Source organism: Sceloporus occidentalis, unplaced genomic scaffold (genome assembly GCF_023333645.1).
Source record: "Sceloporus occidentalis isolate IW3139 unplaced genomic scaffold, rSceOcc1.0.p SCAF_119, whole genome shotgun sequence".
NCBI classification, from domain to species: Eukaryota; Metazoa; Chordata; class Lepidosauria; order Squamata; family Phrynosomatidae; genus Sceloporus; species Sceloporus occidentalis.
This window is the reverse complement of record NW_028317099.1, coordinates 1,847,583-1,870,330: the sequence shown is the minus strand read 5'-3', so window position 1 is coordinate 1,870,330 and position 22,748 is coordinate 1,847,583. Positions and strand designations below refer to the sequence as shown.

Sequence of the window (22,748 nt, the reverse complement as noted above, 5' to 3'; positions counted from 1 at the left end):
TGTCGACTAGACCCACCGTAGAGAAGTGATGAATTTTCTTCTAATATATTTTATTTGTGGCCAACGGATGTACATTTTGTATGACTATTGTAAGATATCTATTGCACTGTGCATGCCAATAAAAAAAATAGAAAACAGTTTACACTGGACTTTGCACATGTTTTTTTACATTTTACTGTAGTGTTAATAAGCAGCATTTATTACAATTGGTCTCATTACACAAGGTTTTCAGGTTTTCTCTGCCAAGCTTGATATGACTCTCTAATCAAAGCAGATGATATTAGCTTCATTATAAAACCTTGTAATTTATGTAGTTTTGAGAAGTGACAAATTCACAATAAATGTCCAAAGTATTTTTTCTGTCCAAAGTATAATTTTACCTATCCATTGAAGGGTAACATTCTTTTTATACATATGTTTCTCGGTACTCTTTTCTCAAAAACTGTTTCCAAGTATAAAATGACAAGCAGTTGTTTATTAAGGACACTACAAATCACGTACAATGAAGTTCAAGTAACATTTACAAATACAGCAGACTTCACAAATATTGGAAGGTGGTACACCTGGTACAGTAACCCTAATTGTGACAGGCAACTGGAGGGTCAACAAATATGTTTCATCTGAGAATTTTAGACTCAAGAGCAGACAGTCAAAGTAATATAGTTCTGGCAAAAAAAATCCAAACTGCAGTCTCATCACTTCTCTATCAATGCTTCAAGCTGCTCTTGCAAGGACGTCACCTGAAACGTACGATGAAATACAAGTATGTGGTCAATGCTAAGTGTTAGCAAAAAAATTACTTATTCTAACATACTTGTTAAACAATGCTAACCATCATTCATATAACTATGTAAAAGGTAATTGTCACAATACAAACGACGCCTAAACTAAATTCTAAACCCCTTAAGGATCCAGGATGTAATGTCTATATCAAAATCCCTTTAATCTCTGGGAACTAATATTTCATCCTATGATATTCTGCATCAGTAATGAGATGTACCTGCTGGTACACAGGAGACTGGGCTGTTGATTCGGCCTGATGTCACTACTTTTAGTTGGACAACTTTGAATGGAAACCGTGTAAACGCAGTGTAATAAGTGATTGAATGCCAGAACCTGCAGAAAGCCATAGGACTGCTTTGTGTCAAATAGTAAGCACGTTTTGGCAAACTGGATCGTTCAATGAGTTCTAATACATATGTTTTAAGGAGGGTGCATCTCCTAGTTTCCTAGGAAAATTAGGAGATGCACCCTCATTCTTCAAAAAAGGTTATTTCACCAAATGTATCCTTTGTATAAAACAGCCTTAAAGATAACCTCACCTGTTGTTTTTCTCTGTCCTCTTGTTGTCTGAATTCATCTAGCACAGCTTGAAGACGAGTCTAAGACAGACAGAAGCATTTATTGCCAACAGTTCATATTCATACAGAATTCTCACATATGCAGATGAAATGAAAAGTATTTGCCTTCTTTAACTTAATATAACCGCTGCAGAGGTAGTACCAGGTGATAACTTCAGTTTGATGCATCAGTGGATTTTAAAAACAAAATAGTGCAGATAGCTGTGAGCTACCTACCTTCAGTGCCACATTCTCCACTTTCATTATCAGCTCTTCTTGACGTTTTCTCCTCTCTTGAGTTTCACGTAGTTTTTTCTGTAAATTCTCAACTTGTTTCTGTAGCTCCAGCACTAAAAAAAAAGCAAAAAGAGCAGTATGAGTATGTTGGAAATAGTGGAACCATCAGCTTATTTTCTTTTTTTGATTGCTATGGCCCATTTTAGTCTTCCTCCTATACCGTGTTCACATTGTGTATGGTATATGAGATGAAAGACAAAACAGTCAGCTAAATGCTAAATTCTCCCAGTGAGGAACTGACCAATTTGATTGGTACCCCCATCCTGGCGATCTCTTTGCTCCTCTTCAGTCTCCATAATATTCAGATCCTCCTCCTCTTGTCTTTCTTGTTCCTCTTCTCCATCACTACTGCTACTAATGTCATTGAAGATTTCACGTAACTCATCCCTCTCCACTGTACAAAGAAACAAAGAAACCACACAGATTAATGGAAATGGCCAAATAGAAACTAAAGTATCAAAGTCTATGTCAGACAAAAAAAAAAAAAATTTATCTCTAGAACATATGTAGTATGAAAGACGCTCAGGTAAGGGGGAACATGGCAAAATAACATTGCATCTAAAATTCCATGTGCCAACTCATGAGATATATAGGATAGTGTGCTCACAGGACCACATTCTCCTGCCTGATGGATTGTTAGCAGTGATCGTGCTTCTGCTTTGCAAACATACAGGGCTTATCAATGTTGTTGCTACCTGTCCCTACACATTTTTCTTAACAGTTTTAGTACAAATTAATGAATAATGACCTATATATACATACATACACAAGTATGTACAGTCGTGATCAAATGTTTGCATACGTTTGGAGAATGGATAATATATGTACCATTTTTAAAGTCTTTGAGCAAGCAAACCATGTTTCTTTTTTTTTTTCCCCTCACAGGATTCATATTCATCTATAGGTTATAACAGAATGGCACAATCATAAAACAAAACATGACAACAAAGAACAAAAAAATGAGCCCTGCATTCCCTTAGTTCTTAATACAGTGTATTGCACCTTTTAGCATCAATGACAGCGTTCAGTCTATAAGGCCCCAAATTCTTGCAGGTGGTATAGCTACCCATTCGTCAAGGCAAAACGCCTCTAGATCATGCAAAGTCTTTGGTTGTCTTGCATGAACCGCATGTTTGAGATCTCCCCATAGTGGCTTGATGATATTAAGGTCAGGAGGCTGTGATGGCCCCTACAGAACCTTCATCTTTTTCTGCTGTAACAACTGAAGGGTCAACCCAGCCCTGTGCTTAGGGTCATCATGCTGGAAAGTCCAACAGCATCCCATGCGCGGCTTTCGTGCGGAAGAATGCAAATAGTCTGCCAGTATTTTCTGAGAACATGCTGCATTCATCTTGTCGTCAATTTTCACAAGATTCTCTGTGCATTTAGAGCTCACCCACCCCGAAAACATCAGTAAAGTCGTCACCATGCTTCACAGTGGGAATGGTATTCTTTTCACTTTAGGCCTTGTTTACCCCACCGTAAAGCTCTATTTTGGTCTACTCACTCCAAATTACAGTGTGCCAAAAGCTGTGAGGTTTCAAGGTGTTGTCGGGCATATTGCGGTATTGGCGCACTAAAGGCTTCTTTCTGGAAACTTTTCCATGCAGCTAATTACCGTCGTATTGTGCTCCTTGAAACAGCCACACCGTCTTTTTCCTGAGCAGCTTTTATTTCTCCTGAGGTTACCTGTGGTATTTTCTTTGTATCCGAACAACTCTTCTGGCGGTTGTGGCTGAAATCTTTCATGGTCTACCTGACCTTGGCTTGGTATCAAGAGTTCTCAGAATTTTTCACTTCTTAATAATTGAACAGTACTGACTGGCATTTTCAAGGCTTTGGATATCTTTTTATATAATGTTCTTTATAACAGTTCCATTACCTTGCTACGCAGGCCTTTTGACAGTTCTTTTCTGCTCAATGCATCCACGTGAGAGCTAACAAACTCATTGACTATTTATACAGACACTAACTGCAACAGGTGTGGGAAATTAACCCTTAATTGCCATTGTAACCTGTGTGTGTCACCTTGTGTGTTTGTAACAAGGCAAAACATTCAAGGGTATATAAACTTTTTATCAGGGCCGTTTGGGTGATAGCCGTTAAAATGACTTAAAAAGGAGCCAAACAACGATGTGATAATAAATGGCTTCATATGATCACTAGCTTTAACCCCTTCGTGACAAAGGCTGATTTTACTTTTTGTACCCTTCGTGACAATGGCCGTTTTAACATTTCTGCGCTGCTCGTGTTTAGCTGTAATTTTCTTCTTTCCCGTTTACTGAACCCACACACATTAGATGTTTTTTTCAGGACAAGAAGGGCTTTCTTTAGATGACATTGTTTCTAACTTTTAGTTGAAAAATCTTTTACTCATCTATAAAAGGTAATAAAAAAACCTGCTAAATAGATTCTACTATTTGTCCTGAGTTTAGAAATACCCAATGTTTTTATGGTTTTTTGCTTTTTTCTGCACGTTATGGAGCAATAAGTACAGGTAGCGTTTTGCTATTTCAAAGCCATTTTTCCCAAATCTGGTAATTCTTCCCCCCATGTGCCATTTCGGGTATCTTTAAAGCCGGCCAATGCAATTTACCCCATCAAATCATATATTTTTGAAAACTAGACAGCCCAGGGTATTCCAAATGCTGGTATTTTAACCCTTTCCAAGCACTTATTCTACCATCAGCCTTTGTCAAACTTTATGGTAGTAATTTTTTTGCATTTGTTTTTTCACACACATTTTACTTTAGGTATGAATAAACAGGTTCTGGTATATGTAACTATCAATATGTGTTTAGCAACATCTCCTGAGCGCAGTGATACCCCACATGAATTATTTTGCCTGGCTGTTTGGGGGCAAAAGGGCCACATTTGGGGCATGCACATTTTTCAATGTTGAACTTTGGCATTTGGGGATCCACTGCCCATGCCCTATTTGGTACATCTTTGAGCCGGGCCATTTCAGTGTGCCCAACAAAACCATATATTTTTGAAAACTAGACACCCCAGGGTATTTTAAATGCTGGTATTTTAATTCTTTGCATGCACACATTTTACCACCAGCATTTTTTCAAAGTTTGCAGTAGTATTTTTGTGTGTGTATTTTTCCCACACACACCTACTTTATGTATGAATTTACAGCTCCTGGTATATGCCGCTGTCACACGACACCCCAATATGTGTTCAGCAACATCTCCTGAGTACAGTGATACCCCATATGCATGGGTTTGTCATTTTTGTGGGGAACTAAAAGGCCACATTTGGTACGTGTGCATTTTTCTAATTGGAAATTAGATGTGTGGCCATCCTTCCCCCCGTGTTAATTGGGACCTTGTTGAACCCGGCCAATTCAATTTACCCCATCAAATCATACATTTTTTAAAAGTAGACACCCCATGGGCATTTAATATGCCAGTATTTTAACTCTTTCCATGCGAGAATTGTTTTAAGCTAATATGCTAATTTTAGGACTTGCTCACAAAAATATACTTTTTATATATATATATTTTTTTTTTTTTTGCCTTTTTTTTATTTTTTTTTTTTTAAATTTCAACTTAAATAGTGACATCAGTGGGAAATTATTTTTACATTTTACTGGGTTTTTACTATTTTTTTTCTAATTATTATTAATTTTATTTTTAATTTATTTTTTCTAATCACACTGTGATTAGAAAGCTGAGCTCCATTGACTTGCATGGTTGAATGCAGTACCTATATTCAACCTGCAAGTGGAGCCAGAGTTCTCTAGAGGGTCTGGAGACCGTCTAGCGAACTTTTTAGACTTTATTGTTTTTCTTTATTGAATTTTCCCGGACCGCCGCCATCTTGCTGATGGTGAAGATCACCGGCAGCTCCGGAGCGGTCACAGTCCATCCCCAGTTAAGTGTTTGGTGTCGCTGGATGCCTCCTGATCGAGGCATTCCAGCGACACCATTTAAGTTTAGGAGGCGATCGTTGATCGCCTCCTAAACGCTTTTAAAACGGGCGTCCGCCGCCATACAAAGTATGGCGGATGTTAACGCCCCGGGGAGGGGCCAGAGATGGCCCCTTTGTGCCGATAATGGCGTTGCTGAATGCCTCGAGGTCGAGGCATTACAGCAACGCCGTTTCGGTGCAGAAAGCGTAAATAGATCGCTTTCTGCACCCGTTTAATGACGTGCCGGTCCTGGCACGTCATTTGTCGTTATCGACTTGAATTTCCGTGACGTGCCCGGACCGGCAATTGTCATCAAGGGGTTAAATAAAAGATCATGCATGATCAGTCATATTTTCAAAATCAATGCCAACATTTTCATTTCTGCCAGGGTATGCAAACTTTTGAGCACAACTGTATTTGTGCAAACTGCTATATAAATACAAAATGCACAGTTCTTTTCTTGGTTAGCCATTTCATGAGATGAATAAAATTGTTTAGATTTTGCCAATTACTTTCACAAATATGTATATTCCTACGGTTCTTGCAGGGCAGCAATGTCCCAAAGGCCATGTAGCGGATCAGAGTGAAAGCCAATCTGCATTGCCAGACTAATTTTAGGGAAAAGTCAACAATTACAACTTCAATATCGGTCTGACAATTGTTTTCAAGTAGACAAGCACAAAAGGTAAAATTAACAGACCTGTTTTTGTAACCTTATCCTGTTACATTGGATATTAGCTTTTGTAGCTTCTTAAACGTAGTAAATGCTTTGATTGTAATATGAGCGATTGTTTTTTTTCCCCAAATATACCTTGCGTAATAATTAAGATAAAATTGACGATTGTAATACATATATTCACTTAGAAATAAAGGCACCTGAAGATCCACGACCTTGCTTAATTCCAGACATGCCTGGAGAGCCATCTAAACCAGTCAAATTTTCTGTCTCTTTGGTCTCATCTTCAGCGATCACTTCCCAGCCTATAGTTAGTGTCAAGGAAAAATAAAATGCAGGTTCCCTAACACACTGCTCAAAGAACATTAGCGGAACAGACAATTTATCAGATGTCTTCTCAATTCCCATGCCTAACTTAAAGTCTACACATCATTATTAGTCACACAATCAACGTAAAAAAATCAGTCAAAAGTGCCAAATGACAGCCCTTTAGCTTTGAATCTAAACAGACACAGGCTACACTTCTAAGACAGTCAGTCTAAGTCAGCAGTCCCAAAAACCATGCCTCTAGGGCATTTAGTCCTCTTGGGCTGCCCTGAATTATGAGTCTATACCAATTATATTGGTGGACCCAATGTTATAAGCAGGTCATTATTTTCCTTGTCAATGATACACACGAGAATTAAGAAATCATTAATTCTCACCTGAAGATAATAATATTAGTTTCCAGCCATACCTAGAGCGTGATAGGCATGGTTCTCATAGATTATGCCTTAAAGCCTTCCAGGATGTAAATGTTTGCCAATTTCCAGGAGGTAAAGTAGTGTAGGGCTGCAACTAACGATTATTTTAATAATCGATTAGTTGGCCGATTATTTTTTCGATTAATCGGATAAAAAAAAAAAAACATTTTTAATTTAAAATAATGTAATAAAACGTACAATTTACACTTTCATCTCTTTATTGTAATGGCCTCTCTCTCTATTCACCTTCTTATTTCACTGACATAATAATAAAAGCTACAAGAACCCAAACAGTGTTTCTCAAACTAGGTTTTAATACATTTATTAGTAAATATTCATTCATATGTTAACTATTTTTCATATTTAATAAAAACTGAGAAAAAAGCCTTGTTTATATTTTCTTTTACCAAACTGCCCCCAGTTGTGCACATCTGACCCCCAGCTTGCCACTCTGCCCCATATATCCCTTATACTCCTTATATGCAACTGAGCCCCCTGATATACCTTTTACCCCCAGATATGCCCAATATTGATATGCCTTATACCCCCTAATATGCCACTCGCCCCCATTTATGCCTTATACCTCCCTATATGCCACTGTGCACCCCGATATGCCAGTCCAACCCCCCATAAATTCATTATACTCCAATTCACCACTCTGCCTCCCCCAGATATGCCACTCTGAAATTCATTATACTCCCTATACACCACTCTAAACTCCCCCAGATATGCCATTCTGCCTCCCTGAAATTCATTACACCCCCATACACCACTCTGCCTCCTCCCCCCTCCCATACACCACTCTGCCTCCTCCCCCCTCCCATACACAAGACACCAGGGAGCCGGGTAGAAAGGCAGAGTGGCGTATGGGAGGGGGAGGAGCCAGAGTGGTGTATGGGAGGGTGGCTCCCATACACCCCTCTGACTCCTCCCCCCTCCCATACACCACTCTGCCTTTCTCCCGACTCCCTGGTGTTTTGTGAACCTCCGTTGCTAACAGGCACTTTCACTGCAGCTTCATAGAAGACTCAGCGTAAGTGAAGGGCAGTAACGGATGCTGTCTGCGCGATGCAGACCCCCACCAGCTGACAGAGAGGATGATCCTCTGCAGGAGACCTCGATTCTCTGTCAGCCGGTGGGGGTCTGCACGATGTGCACAGACAGCCTCCGTTACTGCCCTTCACTTACGCTGAGGCTTCTGTGAAGCTGCAGTGAAAGTGCCTGTCAGCAACGGAGGTTCACAAAATACCAGGGAGTCGGGAGAGAGGCAGAGTGGTGTATGGGAGGGGGGAGGAGTCAGAGGAGTGTATGGAAGTGGAGGGGAGAGACGGAAGTTGCCTGTGCGTATCGCACGGACACCCACCGGCCGACAGTGAGGGGAATCCAGGTCCCCTGCAGCGTTGCGGGGGATCTGGATTCTAGTGTTATAATCCGATCTCTGTTTGAGGTCGGATTATATAAGGAGAGGAGTTTTTCCAGAGCATTTGCTCTGAAAAAAACTCTTTTTATAATCGATTTTAATTATCGATTATTATCGATTAGTTGTTTCAGCCCTAAAGTAGTGAGAACAATCCACCAGGCTATGGATCTCTTCGAATTAGCCAATCCTCTCTTGTGACCAGAACAGGCAAGAAATAACCTGTTTGTCTTTCTAGTCACAGGTTCTATTTAAGTAAGCAAGACTACAGTGTGGGACATCCAAATAAAGAAACTCATCTTTAGTTTTGGAGGCTGAATGGGAATACAAAATAGAAAGCTCCACCCTTGGGATGAAACTAAAATTGCTGGCAAGGCCTCTAAAAGGCAAACTGAAAAATAACCTTGTATTTGTGAATAACCACAAGCTTTTACTTCCTCAGAAGAGATCGCGGCCAGGAAAGACTTTATTTGCTGAAAGAGTACTAACAAACATCTGACAGTAACTTCAACCAGACAATACAATATCATATTGATACCCCATGGAGCAACTGTTACACAACGGGAGTGGAGAAAATAAATATGTACAAGAAAAAGTGATAAGGGTACCAGTGAACACTATACAGTGATTTATTACATAAATTGTGACTAATCCTCTACCAACAAATGATAAAGAAGAAACAATACTTCCCCTATTTCACAGCTGCTACCCTAGAACAGCATTCTCCAGATGCTGATATAAAAAAGCACTGTTCCACTTAGGGGCGCTAAGTAAATAGGAAAAGAGAAAAATATAAGTTTAGCCAATAATAACAGATATAATTTCTCAATCAGTGGTGAGTATTGCACTCACGATATTTATGTGATATTCAGGCTCTTCTCAAAATCTTCACATCTAAAAATGTGAACGAAGAGAGAGAAGGGACAAGATTGCACAGTATCTCACCTAAATATAGAGAAAATAAAAATTGATTGCACTTACAAGAAGTTGAGCACATGTGCTAATGTGTCTTACAACAGGGTTCTCCAACAACCCTGGTTGATCCTAATTGGAATGATGATCTTCAAAGTGTTTTCAGGTTGTTACAGGGCTGTAACTTCTCGGGAAAAATTCCACAGCGCGACAGGAGGAGCGAAGGGCGGGGAAATCCAGCTAATTTGGATTTCTTGTAAGTGCAATCAATTTTTATTCTCTCTATATTTGGGTGAGATACTGCGCAATCTTGTCCCTTCTCTCTCTTTGTTCACATTTTTTTTTAGATGTGAAGATTTTGAGAAGAGCCTGAATACCACAAATACCGTGAGTGCAATATGTACAACTGATTGAGAAATCAATATTGGCTACACTTATTTTTTTTCTCTCTCTTTTCCCAATTTACTCAAGCGCCCCTAAGTGGAAGTGTGTACAAACTGGAGTGGACCTGTATAAAAGTTTAATGAAAGAGTTGTCTGCCATTGAAGGTTAACCAATAGTTTCAGGAGCCGCTAATTATAAATTAGCCGAACATTTTCCTTGGCAAAAATACAAGTAAGACTCAAATTCCCCCTGAACAAAATTCAGAATGCCAGAACTGAATATGCATATTACACCATTGTTATTGCCAAGGGAGGTGGGATTGGATTCTTTTTGTGGCGAAGTAAGGTTCCAATTACTGCTGTGAAGGAACCTACGTTTTTAAGACAAGCTAGATTTCATTTTGCCCAATTGGCCTATCTTGTGAGCTACATGTTCCAACTGGGTGCTGGTTGTTCACCCTTAGACTCCCTATTGCGTTTCAAGGAAGTTTTCTCATGTCTGTGAGTTACTTTAATAAAGTAATAAAGTACTTACAAAATCCTTCAATATGTATTGCTTATTGGTGGGTCATATAGAACACTTTGCTTACCATTTAAATCTACGGCATATTAACCTATGTCAATTCTAGTAAAGGATACGCACACTAACCGCCTCAGCATCTGTACTCAAGAGACGTTTCACCTCCTTCTCCACATCTGGGGACTCTATGTACTAAGGTAAACAGGATGAAATTTATTAAAAAATAATAATAAAAAAAAAAGATGCATCAATGCAGGAATATATAAAACAAGATGAGAAGAAAAAAAAAAAAAGTACCTTCTTCTTGGCTGTTTTCCTAAAGCGCCTTTTTCGCACATTCTTCAGAGGAGGTGTGACTAAAATACATTTGCGGTATTATGCATTAGATTATGGATCTAGACTACATAACAGACAGCCAGCTGCTACTGTAGAAATTGGCCACTTACTTCCATGATTCCAAATGAATTTTTTCTCTCTATCCCGGTCTTTTTTCTTACTGGCCTTTGGGTCGCTTGTCCCAGTTGGCTCTTCCAATGGGGGATAGAGATCACCATCCACAGTGCAAACCAGCATCTGAAAGTATAGAGAAGGAAAAAAGGGTTGTGGGTGGAAAGGTTTTCCTTAATTTGAAGCATTCGATATAAACACATCATATATTTTTTATATAGTTTTTTTAAATGGCATAATTCAGTGGGATAATGTTTCTCGCACACTTACGACAAAATAGTGAAATCTTCAATACACTGCAACTACATGTGGAAGCTGTGTGGTATCACAATAGTCTCTATAAGCAAATGTTGTTTTGCTACCAGATGAAAACAGTTACAGCACAACTGCAGGATGACTCCATGCGTTTGCAAGGGGAACCTTGCTGCTATCATATATATTAAAGTGCATATGATGCCTGGAGTGCCTCGTCATAAAAGAAGGGAATGCTCAGTATGTTCAGTAGGGCACCCATTTAAATAACTGAAGCAGTAGTCAATTAAACGCATGCTAGGAAAACATCAGATAGCATACATGTAAATGGTTGCTGCTACTCCTGTTGACAAGAATGAAAGTTTTTACTGTGAATGTGTGCTGGGTGGTCAGGGCCGGCCGAAGACTTAACGCCGCCTGGGGCGAAGTTTAAAATGCCACCCCCCGCCGACGCCGGGGGGGGGGGGCGGCATTATCTACCCCCCCCGGTACTTACCCTTAAACAGTCCTGCGGCGAGTCTCCCTGTGCAGCCACGGTGCCGGCTTGTAATGCTGAGCGCCGGAAATTCACGTCACTTCCGGCGCTCTGCATTACAAGCCGGCACCGAGACCGAACAGGGAAACTCGCCGCAGAGGAGAGAGAGAGGGGCGCCGAGCGGGTAAGCGAAAACCACTCGGTGCCCCTCTCTCTCTCCTCCGCTTCAAAAAAAACAAAGTGCCGCCCCTTCTGAAGTGCCGCCTGGGGCAATTGCCCCAGTCGGCTCCATTGTAGGGCCGGCCCTGTGGGTGGTTGTGGTAATTAAACAAGACATACAGTGGACTCTGATCAATTCTTCTATGCATTTGCATGCAAAAGACACAGGACGACACAGCATATGGACTGTACAGACAATTCTTGACATTCCTTATGTATTAATGTGTTAAGCAGAAATACAAAGATACTGACAAAAGAATTCAGAAGTTTTTGTTTATTTTTTGCTTGAAGCATTCAGCATTTACACCAATTACCTGGCAGATATCTGCAGTCTTGTAGAAAGTTTTCTTATCAATGGTTTTCAAACACTCTAGGATACATGGAACATCAACCAGCTTCGCAGCCAGAGGAACCCGATCAACTCGTACAATCCCATGACGACCATCCGCTGTGGGTTACATTCAATTTAAAAGAATAAAGACTGTCATAAAACGTACAGTACTGCACATTTCACACATTTCATATGACTTAGAAATATTTATTTACCATCATCCACTGGCCACAAACAGCCACAATTGTTCAGACGTTTCCACAGCACTAAGGATACACACTTGGGAGATAATCTAACTATGAATATATAGTGACTGCATACAACCCACTAGGGCTGCAACTAACGATTATTTTCAGAACCGATTAGTTGGCCGATTATTTTTTCGATTAATCAGACAAAAATAGTAATTTTACTTACCGTAAATTCTTTTTTCCTTAGTGTAGTGTCAGTACCACGGGGTGTCGCTCTTCCTGGGACAAGGACCTAGAACCGAAGAGGTTAAGATACCTCCTAACCCCTCCTACTCCTCCCTATAAGAGCCCCGGCAACCCTCATACCTTCAGAAAGTACCAAGAAACACAAGATAGCTTGCAAAAAATAATTTTAATACAAAAATGCACAGGGAGGGATATATGTACTGACACTACACTAAGGAAAAAAGAATTTACGGTAAGTAAAATTACTATTTTTCCCGTCGTGTAGTGTCAGTACCACGGGGATATAGCAAGATGACCCCTCCTGGGTGGGGAAAAACGGTCACGAGGTAACTGCCTGAAGCACCTTACGCCCGAAGTCAGCATCAGAGGAGGAGAAGATGTCTAGCCGGTAATGCTTTATAAACGTGTGAAAGGAAGACGAAGTAGCTGCTTTGCATATTTCTTCTGGAGATGCCGAAGACCTTTCAGCCCAGGATGTAGCCATAGCTCTGGTGGAGTGAGCAGTAATGCGGGATGAATGAACCTGACCACTGAGAGAGTAGGCTAAGCGAATAGTATCGGAAAGCCATCGAGATATCGTGTGCTTGGAGGCCGCATTACCTGTGGATCTACCAAAATAATTAACAAACAATTGATCCATGGAGCGGAAAAAAGCAGTGCGGTCTATATAAATTCGTAGAGCTCTGTGGACGTCTAAAGTGTGCCAGAGTGATTCTTCCGGAGTTGAAGGAGACGGGAAGAAAGAGGGCAAAATTAATGGCTGATTGACATTAGCTTCAGAGATAACCTTGGGCAAAAAAGAAGGTTTAACATACAGGACGACTTTATCTTGGTGGAAAATAGTAAATTCTGGAGCCGCGGAAAGAGCTTGAAGTTCACTGACCCTCCTCGCTGAGGTAATGGCCACCAAAAAAGCCGTCTTGAGGGATAAAAATTTTAGAGATACCTCTTCCAAAGGTTCGAATGGTTCAGAGCAGAGTGCTTGGAGGACCAATGACAAATCCCAGGAGGGAAAATGCGAACGTCTGGGAGGCCGTTGAATGATGGCAGCCTTAAAAAAACGTCTGACGAGAACTTGGGACGCCAACTCCGACAGGAGAAAATGACTCAGGGCTGAAACCTGTCCCTTAAGCGTCGAGACTGTGAGACCCGCTGAAAAACCTTCCTGCAAAAAATCCAGAACAGAACTTGTGGGGGGAGAAGAGAAATCCAAACCTTTGGAGACACACCAGTGGAGAAATTTATTCCAGACTCGAAGATAAATAGTGGACGTAGATCTTCGTACTGAGCCCAAGAGGATTTCTGACATAGAATTGGAAACGCCTCTGCTCTGGAGGATCATCCTTGCAGCAGCCAGGCCGTCAATCTGAACTGCAGAAGAACATCCTTGGACAGGTTCTTGTTTTCCAGAAGATGGGAGGAAACTGGCAGCTCCCATACTGAAATCGCCATACTGAGCAGCTCCGAAAACCAACTTCGATTCGGCCAATAAGGGAGAATAGCTAAAACCCTGGCTCTGTCTACCCGAATCTTTAGGAGGATCCGAGGAATCATGGCTACTGGAGGAAACACATAAGCCATCTTGAAAGACCAAACCACTGACATTCCGTCTAGCAGGGGGGGATTGTCCTGTCTGTAAAGGGAGGCGAAAACTGGCAATTTCCTGTTTTGTCTGGTCGCCATAAGGTCTATATCTGGTAGGCCGAATCTTTGAACTAGGAGAGAAAAAATGCTCTTGTCCAGGGACCAGTTTGCTTGGGAGCAACGAGATCTGCTGAGATCGCCTGCCAGACAGTTGTCTACTCCTTTGATATGTGTCGCTGCTAAATCCTCCAGGTTTCTTTGGGCCCAGCGCATGAGATGGTCTGAAAGGTCCTGTAGCCTTGGAATCCGGGTGCCACCCTGTCTGTTTATATATGAGACTGTGGTGGCATTGTCGGACTGGATTCTCACAGCTTTCCCCCGTAATCTTGGACCGAAGGTCTTGAGTGCCAGGAACACAGCTTTCAGTTCCCGAAAGTTTGATGATTGGGCTTGATCGATTAAGGACCACCTGCCCTGACTGCAGAGGTCGAGTAGATGAGCTCCCCAGCCTACCTTGGAGGCATCCGTGGTGAGGGTGATCCAATGACGTGGTAGAAAAGATCGCCCTTGGGTGAGGCGCTCCTTTGCTTTCCACCAATTCAGCCGGAGTAAAACCTCCCTGGATACCGTGAAGGTAACATCTAGATCCTCGGGTCTCCTGTACCACTGTTGTAGGATGTCCCATTGCAGGGGTCTCAACTGCGCTTTGGACCAGCTTACTGCCGGAATACACGCTGTAAGACTGCCCAGGATACTCATAGCCAACCTGAAGGAAAGGGTTGGATTTTGTTGCAGAAAGGAAACCTGATTCTTTATCTTCTTGATCTTGGAGCGTGGGAGATAAAGTCTCAAAGAGACGGAATCCACTATGAGCCCCAGAAACTGGATCTTCGTAGTTGGAATCAGGTTGGACTTTTTGTAATTTATGATCCAGCCGTGTTCCCCCAAGCATCGGGTCGTAAAGCTGAGATGTGCCCGGAGCTCCTGAGAAGAACTTGCTTTTAGCAGCCAATCGTCTAGATAAGGGACGACTGTGATCCCCTCTTTCCGTAAAGCCGCTGCAATAGGAGTTAAAAGCTTTGTGAAGATCCGAGGAGCTGACGACAGGCCAAAAGGGAGAGCAGTAAACTGGAAATGACGAACTCTTGTCCCGACTCTTATGGCAAACCTGAGATATTTCCTGGAGGCTATGGCGATAGGCACATGGAGATAGGCATCTTTTAGGTCTAACGTAACCATAAGGTCCCCTTGTCTCAACAGGCGGGTAACCGTGAGAATGGATTCCATTCTGAAGTGACGGTAAGGAATATATGCATTGACTTTCTTTAAATCCAGAATTGGACGGAAGGACCCATCCGGCTTTGAGACCAGGAAGAGACGGGAATAAACTCCCTGAAACTCCTGATACTTTGGAACAGGCTCTATGACACCCTTTTTTAGAAGGGTAAGGCTTTCGGCCAACAGTGCTGAGTTCTTCACCTGAGAGGGGTAACACGAAATCAGGAACAGAGGACGAGGAAAACTGGAAAACTTTATCCTGTACCCGTCCGCAATGATCCTGAGGACCCAGGAATTGTTTGTGGTTTGCCTCCATTTTGGTAGGAACCATTGCAGACGACCTCCAACACCGTCAGAACTTCCTACCCTCTGGTTTCTTAGGGTGTTCCTGAAACTTTCTCTCGTGTTGTTTACGAAAGGCTTGAGTCTTGAAAACTGGTTGAAAAGGCCTGGAAGGTCTATACTGGTATCGCTTGTTCCATCTGCTTTTCCTATCCTGAGGAAGTGCCTTTTTAGTATCAGACATGTGTCTGATCAGTTCCTCCAAGGAAGAACCGAATAGCTTGGTTCTTTCAAAGGGCAGATCGCATAGAGTAGATTTGGAGGCAGTATCTGCTTGCCCTTCTGGCAACGGAAGACAAACCCATGTTACGGGCTGAAAGCTTAAGGCCCTCTTCTGCAGCTTCCAGCAGGAAGCTGTTAGCCAGTGTCAGGTTTTTAAATAGTTTAGACAAACCTTCATCCATAGATTCTGAAAGACTGCCCTCTAAGGACTGCAACCAGACACCCTGCGCTTTAGCCACAGATGCGCTAGACAACGCCACTTTACACTGGAATCCAGATGATTGGTAAATACGTCTGCAAGACGTTTCTGTCCTCTTATCCATAGGATCCTTAAGACCAGCCACTTCACTAATGGGAATGGTCGTACGTTTGGAAAGCTGGGCTATCTGGACGTCTACTTTAGGGATATCTTCCCATTTTTCATTGCCCTGAAGGTAAAAAAGCTGCTTAGAGTGCTTTGATATAAAGGCTCTTTTGCCTGGATTATTCCACTCTCTATACATGAGATTCTGCATGTGAGATAACATGGGCAACCCTTTGGGGTGCGCTGACAGGTCTGAATCCTGAAAAAGCCGTGAGACTTCCTTAACAAATTTACGCAGCTCCTGTGGAGGAAAATTGGTCTCATCCTCTGACTCCCCACTAGATGAAGCTGAATAGGATGAACTAGAAACCTCCCCAGAGGATAAATCAGAATGAGGGGATAATACCCTCTTACGTTTGTGGGATTTAAGTTTAACAGGTTCCACAGGTGTAGCTGCTGCTGCTTTAAACGTTTCAAACGTTTGCGCCAGGTTGTCCTGGAACCAACCTAAAAAAGACTGCATGTCTTTTTGTTTTTCTTTTGCCAAACTCTCAGCAGAGCAGGCATTGCAAAATTTCTTCTTACAACCATCCGGCAACGGAGTGGCACATTCAGTGCACGATAAATGTTTGGTTTTAACCACAGCCTTTTTTGGAGCAGGTGTAAAAGATTTCTCTTTATCCGGCCTATCTGGTGAAACCGGACCAGACATCTAATATAAAACACAAAAAAAAAAAAAAATTTTAGTAGAAAATATACAGGGCAGAGGATTTGACAGGGTAAGATTAACCAAATCCTACCTTACAACTCCTCAATCCGTGGGGGGGGGCTGGTGACACGGAAATCCCAGTGTTGACAAGCTCCTCTGCTGTCAGACTGGGCAGCACAGCTATATATATGCGAAAAACAGTTAGTTTTCGCGCCCTGAACAAGAGAAACTGAATCACGCATGCTTAATAGCGTGTCAGTACTCTTGGTGGAACGCATCGCCCTCTGGCGTGCGTTCCACCGCTGTGCGCATGCTCCAACCTGCCGGCATAAGAGCGCGGCGTCTAAACGGCTCCGTAACGTCCGCCGATGCTCCTCGCTCTGCTCACCACCCGGGGAGCAATCGGAGGGAACCCCCGGACACAACCCGTGTGCCCCACCAACGAAAAAAACAAAAAAACAAGGTCCGTCCCTGACAAGGGACAAGGAAAGAACTGAAGGTATGAGGGTTGCCGGGGCTCTTATAGGGAGGAGTAGGAGGGGTTAGGAGGTATCTTAACCTCTTCGGTTCTAGGTCCTTGTCCCAGGAAGAGCGACACCCCGTGGTACTGACACTACACGACGGGAAAAAAATGAATGTAAATTTTTCATTTATTTAAAATAATTTCATAAAAAAATGATGTTAAACACAAACAGCAGAATAAAAAAACTTTGATAAAATGCATTTCTTATTTCCCAACCAGCCCCCCCAATTTATGCACATTTGAGCCCAGACATGCCACGCTGCCTCCCAGACATGCCACGCTGCCTCCCAGACATGCCACTCCACGCTGCCTCCCACATATACCACTCCACGCTGCCTCCCACATATGCCACTGCGCCTTATACCCCTGATACACCACTCCATCCTCCCCAGACATGCCACACTGCCCTCCCCACATATGCCTTATATAATGTATATGCCTTATACCCCCCAGATATCTCATAGTGCCCTCATAGAGTCACAGACCCGTTCGCATAGCACTGACACCATACTTTTATAAATAAATACAGGGTTAATCTTCACTGCCCCCAGGATTTAGATTCCCCTTAGATTGTCCCCCTTTATCTCTAACTGCACCTTAAGTTAACTTTATTAAATTAATTAAATTAACCCTCAGTCCTCATCATTAAATTAACCCTAAGCACCCCATTAACCATAACTACCCCTAAATTAACTCTAAATACCCCATCAAACACAACTATCCTAAATTAACCCTAAACACCCCATTAACCACAGCATCCCCTAAATTAACCATAAAGACCCCATTAACCACAGTAGGGCTGCAACAACTAATCGATAAAATCGATGATAATCGATAATGAAATTTGTTGCCAACGAATTTCATTATCGATTAGTTGAATCGATTTTTATCGATTCTAAAATGAGGGTTTTTTCAGAGCAAATGCTCTGAAAAATACCCCTCGTGTTATAATCCGTTAGTGTGACTCACAGGAGTCACAGCAGCAGTTGCTACTTACAGTTCCTCCCTGCAGTCACTGCCGACTGGCCCGCCCACTTCCTTTTTCCAGTCCCTCCCTGCAATCGCTGCCGGAGAAAGAAAGGGGCGGGCCAATCGGCAGGGACGGACAGGGAGGAAGAAAGGGGCGGAGCCAAACAGCCGATTGGCTCCGCCCATTTGTTTAGCATCACCATAGCTGTGACACTCATCTAACTGTGAGTATAAAATTAATATTTGGGCTGCTGAAAGTTAGGGGAGGTGGGGGTTAACTTAGGGGCAGGTATAGTTAATGGGGTGTTTAGGGTTAACTTAGGGGCAGTTATAGTTAATGGGGTGTTTAGGGTTAACTTAGGGGCAGTTATTGTTAATGGGGTGTTTAGGGTTAACTTAGGGGCAGTTATAGTTAATGGGGTGTTTAAGGTTAATTTAGGGGCAGTTATAGTTAATGGGGTGTTTAGGGTTAATTTAGGGGCAGTTATAGTTAATGGGGTGTTTAGGGTTAATTTAGGGAAAGTGGTGATTGATGGGGTGTTTAGGGTTAATTTAGGGGCAGTTGTGGTTGATGGGGTGTTTAGGGTTAATTTAGGGGCAGTTATAGTTAATGGGTTAATTTAGGGGCAGTTGTGGTTGATGGGGTCTTCAGGGTTAATTTAGGGGCAGTTGTGGTTAATGGGGTCTTCTCTTCAGGATTAATTTAATGCTGAGGACTGAGGGTTAATTTCATTAATTTAATAAAGTTAATTTAAGGTGCAGTTAGAGGTAAAGGGGGGGCAAACTGAGGGGAATCTAAATCCTGGGGGCAGTGAAGATTAATCCTGTATTTATTTATAAAAGTATTGTGTCTGTGAACGAGTCTGCAAATCCTATGAGGGCACTATGGCATATCAGGGGGGTATACGGCATACCTAGGGAGGACGGAGTGACATATCTGGGGGTATAAGGCATAAGTGGGGAGGGCAGTGTGGCATGTCGGGGAGGGCAGTGTGGCAAGCCTGGGCTCAAATATCCAGGTTGGGGAAATAAAAACAAGAAAAAATTTTTATTCTGCCATTTGTTTTTAACATCCTATGTTACTTTATTAAATAATTTAAAATAAATGAAAAATTTAATTTTTTTTATCCGATTAATCGAAAAAATAATCGGCCAACTAATCGATTATGAAAATAATCGTTAGTTGCAGCCCTAAACCAACCCTAAAGACCCCATCAACCACAGCATCCCCTAAATTAACCCTAAAGATCCCATCAACCACAGCATCCCCTAAATTAACCCTAAAGACCCCCATCAACCACAGCATCCCCTAAACACCCCATTAACCATAACTTGCCCTAAATTAACCCCCACCTCCCCTAGCTTTAAGCAGCCCAAATATTAATTTTATACTTGCAGTTAGATGAGTGTCACAGCCCTGTGGTTCTGGCAGAAGGAAGGGGCGGGCCAGTTGTCACAGAGATTACAGGGAGGGACTGGTAAACAGGAGCTGCTGCTGTGAGTCACTGAAATGGATTATATAATGAGGGGTATTTTTCAGAGCGTTTGCTCTGAAAAAACCCTCATTTTATAATCGATAAAAATCGATTCAACTAATCGATAATGAAATTCATTGGCAACGATTTTCATTATCGATTATTATCGATTAGTTGTTGCAGCCCTACAACCCACTTTATTTAATGCAGAAAATTTTAAATTTCCTTTTTTTTTTCAATTACCGTATTTGCTCGATTATAAGACCAGGTTTTTTTCAGAGCAAATGACAAGCCTGGGGTGAGGTGTGCATAACTGGGGGGCAGGTTGGAAAATAAAAACAAGAAATGCATTTTTCTCATAGTTTTTATTAAATATGAAAAAATAGTTTAAATAAACAGAGAATTTGCATATTGTTTTTTTTATCCGATTAATTGAAAAAAATAATCAGCCAACTAATCGATTATGAAAATAATCGTTAGTTGCAGCCCTTATTCCAACAGAGATCTATATGACATAATAATTACTATTATGTCATATAGATCTCTGTTGGAATAAGGGCTGCACAATAATCATCTAAACAAAAAAAAAAAACTCATTCTAGTGCACAATTCAAGATTTTCAACAGCAAAAACCGCTGGCTGCAATCGAGAAAATGCCACTTTTCAAACTTCACACGAGAGTAACTTACTATAAAAAAAAAATACCCCAATGTTTTAACCTGTCATTTCAGTTCTGTATTAATGACCCATTTATATCTACAGTGTAGCGCTACTCACGATGTAATTCAATAGACAGTCGATCTTTTGCATTGACATTTCCAGACTGGACCATCCTTCTGACAGTGGATGCATATTCCTGAGACGAAAGAAATAGTTATGCAATCACGTTTTAGTTAAATATTTCCTAGAATGTAATAACGTAATAGCCCATGAGAACTAAATTGTATAACCGTGTTCTAGGTGGCACGCTTAAACACGCGGAAGAATTTAATGTTTCCGAGTACTTAAAGGCCCCATTTAATGAGAGCAACCACTTGTATGTCCCTTGATGATGTGCATAACATAAATCATTCTGAACCACTGTTATTCTTTTCTTACCTGTGGAAGCCTTAGAATGAACTGACTCTCTAGCTCATGAGGAGCATCATCTTTGTTCCTTGATGTCTTTTGTTCTGCAGGGTAGAAAGATGATTGATATATATTTACATACGCAGATACCCAGTGTCAAAAAGATATGAACCAATTTTTAAATAAAAAAAAAAAGATATAATATTTGGCTATTTACTGTTATTTGCAGTGCTGACTATCATATTTTACATTTCTAATCACATACCTGGGTCTTCAAACACAAAGCTGTAGGCATCAAACGCAATGCTGATGTGTAAGACTCATACTACACATGCACATACTTCCCTAAGAGTGACTTTGTAAGTCCCAAATCCATATGTAATATTCATATTTTCTAGGAGCTGAGAGTACTTGCTGTATGATTGCAAAGCAGTTTTCTACAGGCCTGGACCTCTCGAAAAATGTGTATAGGGGCCAAGGAAATGTGAGTGTACAGAGGGAAATATTCCAGTGGCTCTTTAACCCCTTAAGGACAATGGGCGGTTCCTAAACCTATTGAAAACAATGCATTTTGAGCCTGGCTTTGTCATTAAGGGGTTAATGTTTTGGGGATGTTTTCTGCCAGAGGACCTGGACATTTTGTTAGTATACTTGGCATCATGGACTCTATATTAAATATCAACAGATATTATATGAACACCTGTCTCTGTCAAAAAAGCTTTTTAAAAAATGCCCATGATTGGATCTTCAAGCACGACAATGAAACAAAATCAACACAAATGGTTAACTGACCATGAAATCAAGGTCCTACCATTACTACCCCAGTCCCCTGACTAGAACCCCATAGAAAACCTGTGGGTTGAACTGAAGAGGAAAGTCCACCAGTGTTGACTTTGAAATTTGAAGGCTCTGCAATTCTGCATGGAAGAATACTCTCAGATCCCTAGCCATATAATCTCCAACCCATCATGCATTATAGGAGAAAACTTAAAGCTGTTATCTTGGCAAAGGGAGGTAGCAGAATGTATTGACTAAAAGGATGTCAATAATCGTGCTACACACATTTCAAATGTACTTGTTTGGACAAACGTGTTGTGGTGCATCCTCATCTGAAATATTGGTAGGCATCAATGTCACATACAGAAAAGTAATCAGCTAAAGGCTCATGAAGTTTCACTGTAACGTTTAAGGGACACTGGGGCCATTACAAGCATTTTAACGCATATTGCAGCTGAGTAATGGGGGACTCGCCCTCAGCTATATCCCATGCAGAATACAGTCACACACCCCCCCCCCTCTCTATTCGCGTTTCAGATGTAATAAGCACATCCGCAACGCAATCCAGGTAGTAAATTACGAAAATCTTATTGTAAAGATCTCCCACTAAACAAGAGAACGTTTATGCCCTGATAGTCTAACAGAACCGACCACCTTCACCCGTACATAATAATAGTCATTGCTGATAAACACGCTTCTATTATATACGGTCCACATAGAAGACATTACTTGTAGAAGCCATAGCGAATCGTGCGTTGGTGCCTCCAAGAAACCTGTAGCGCAATAAAATAAAAAAAAGGAAAACACAACTACATCGTCGAAATCTTCACATTCAACGAGACCTGTATGTTGAATAAGGATCTATTGCAGGAAGTGTTTTAGTCACAAAAACCGACTCGCCAGAAAGGAAATCGCTGACCCGGAAGCAGCTTCATAGTATTCCACCCGGAAACAGAGACTGTTTTGAAAATTAAATTCAGTGGAGTGTGAAAAAATGTGTGGTTTCCTGGATAGTGATGCCTTTTACCACCAATACATTTGTAATAATTTTTAGTACCTTTACGGAAAGGACAGTTATAATCCATTTAATGGGATCGGATATATAATTTTATATAAAACCACTGGGCTG

The 22,748-nt window shown here is 41.5% G+C and overlaps 1 protein-coding gene across 1 annotated transcript; it reads right to left on the bottom strand.

The window, feature by feature from the left end:
- Positions 1-695: 695 nt before the first annotated feature.
- Positions 696-22,361, bottom strand: LOC149282327 (transcription initiation factor TFIID subunit 7-like). Its single transcript, XM_089498361.1, has 12 exons — positions 22,349-22,361; positions 20,873-20,946; positions 20,552-20,630; positions 11,915-12,048; positions 10,654-10,780; positions 10,505-10,563; positions 10,327-10,399; positions 6,433-6,537; positions 1,879-2,031; positions 1,578-1,690; positions 1,323-1,382; positions 696-740 (listed from the first exon to the last, which is right to left on the bottom strand). Exons 1-12 carry the CDS (start codon positions 22,359-22,361, stop codon positions 696-698), a joined length of 1,035 nt encoding a protein of 344 aa, XP_089354487.1.
- Positions 22,362-22,748: the final 387 nt, after the last annotated feature.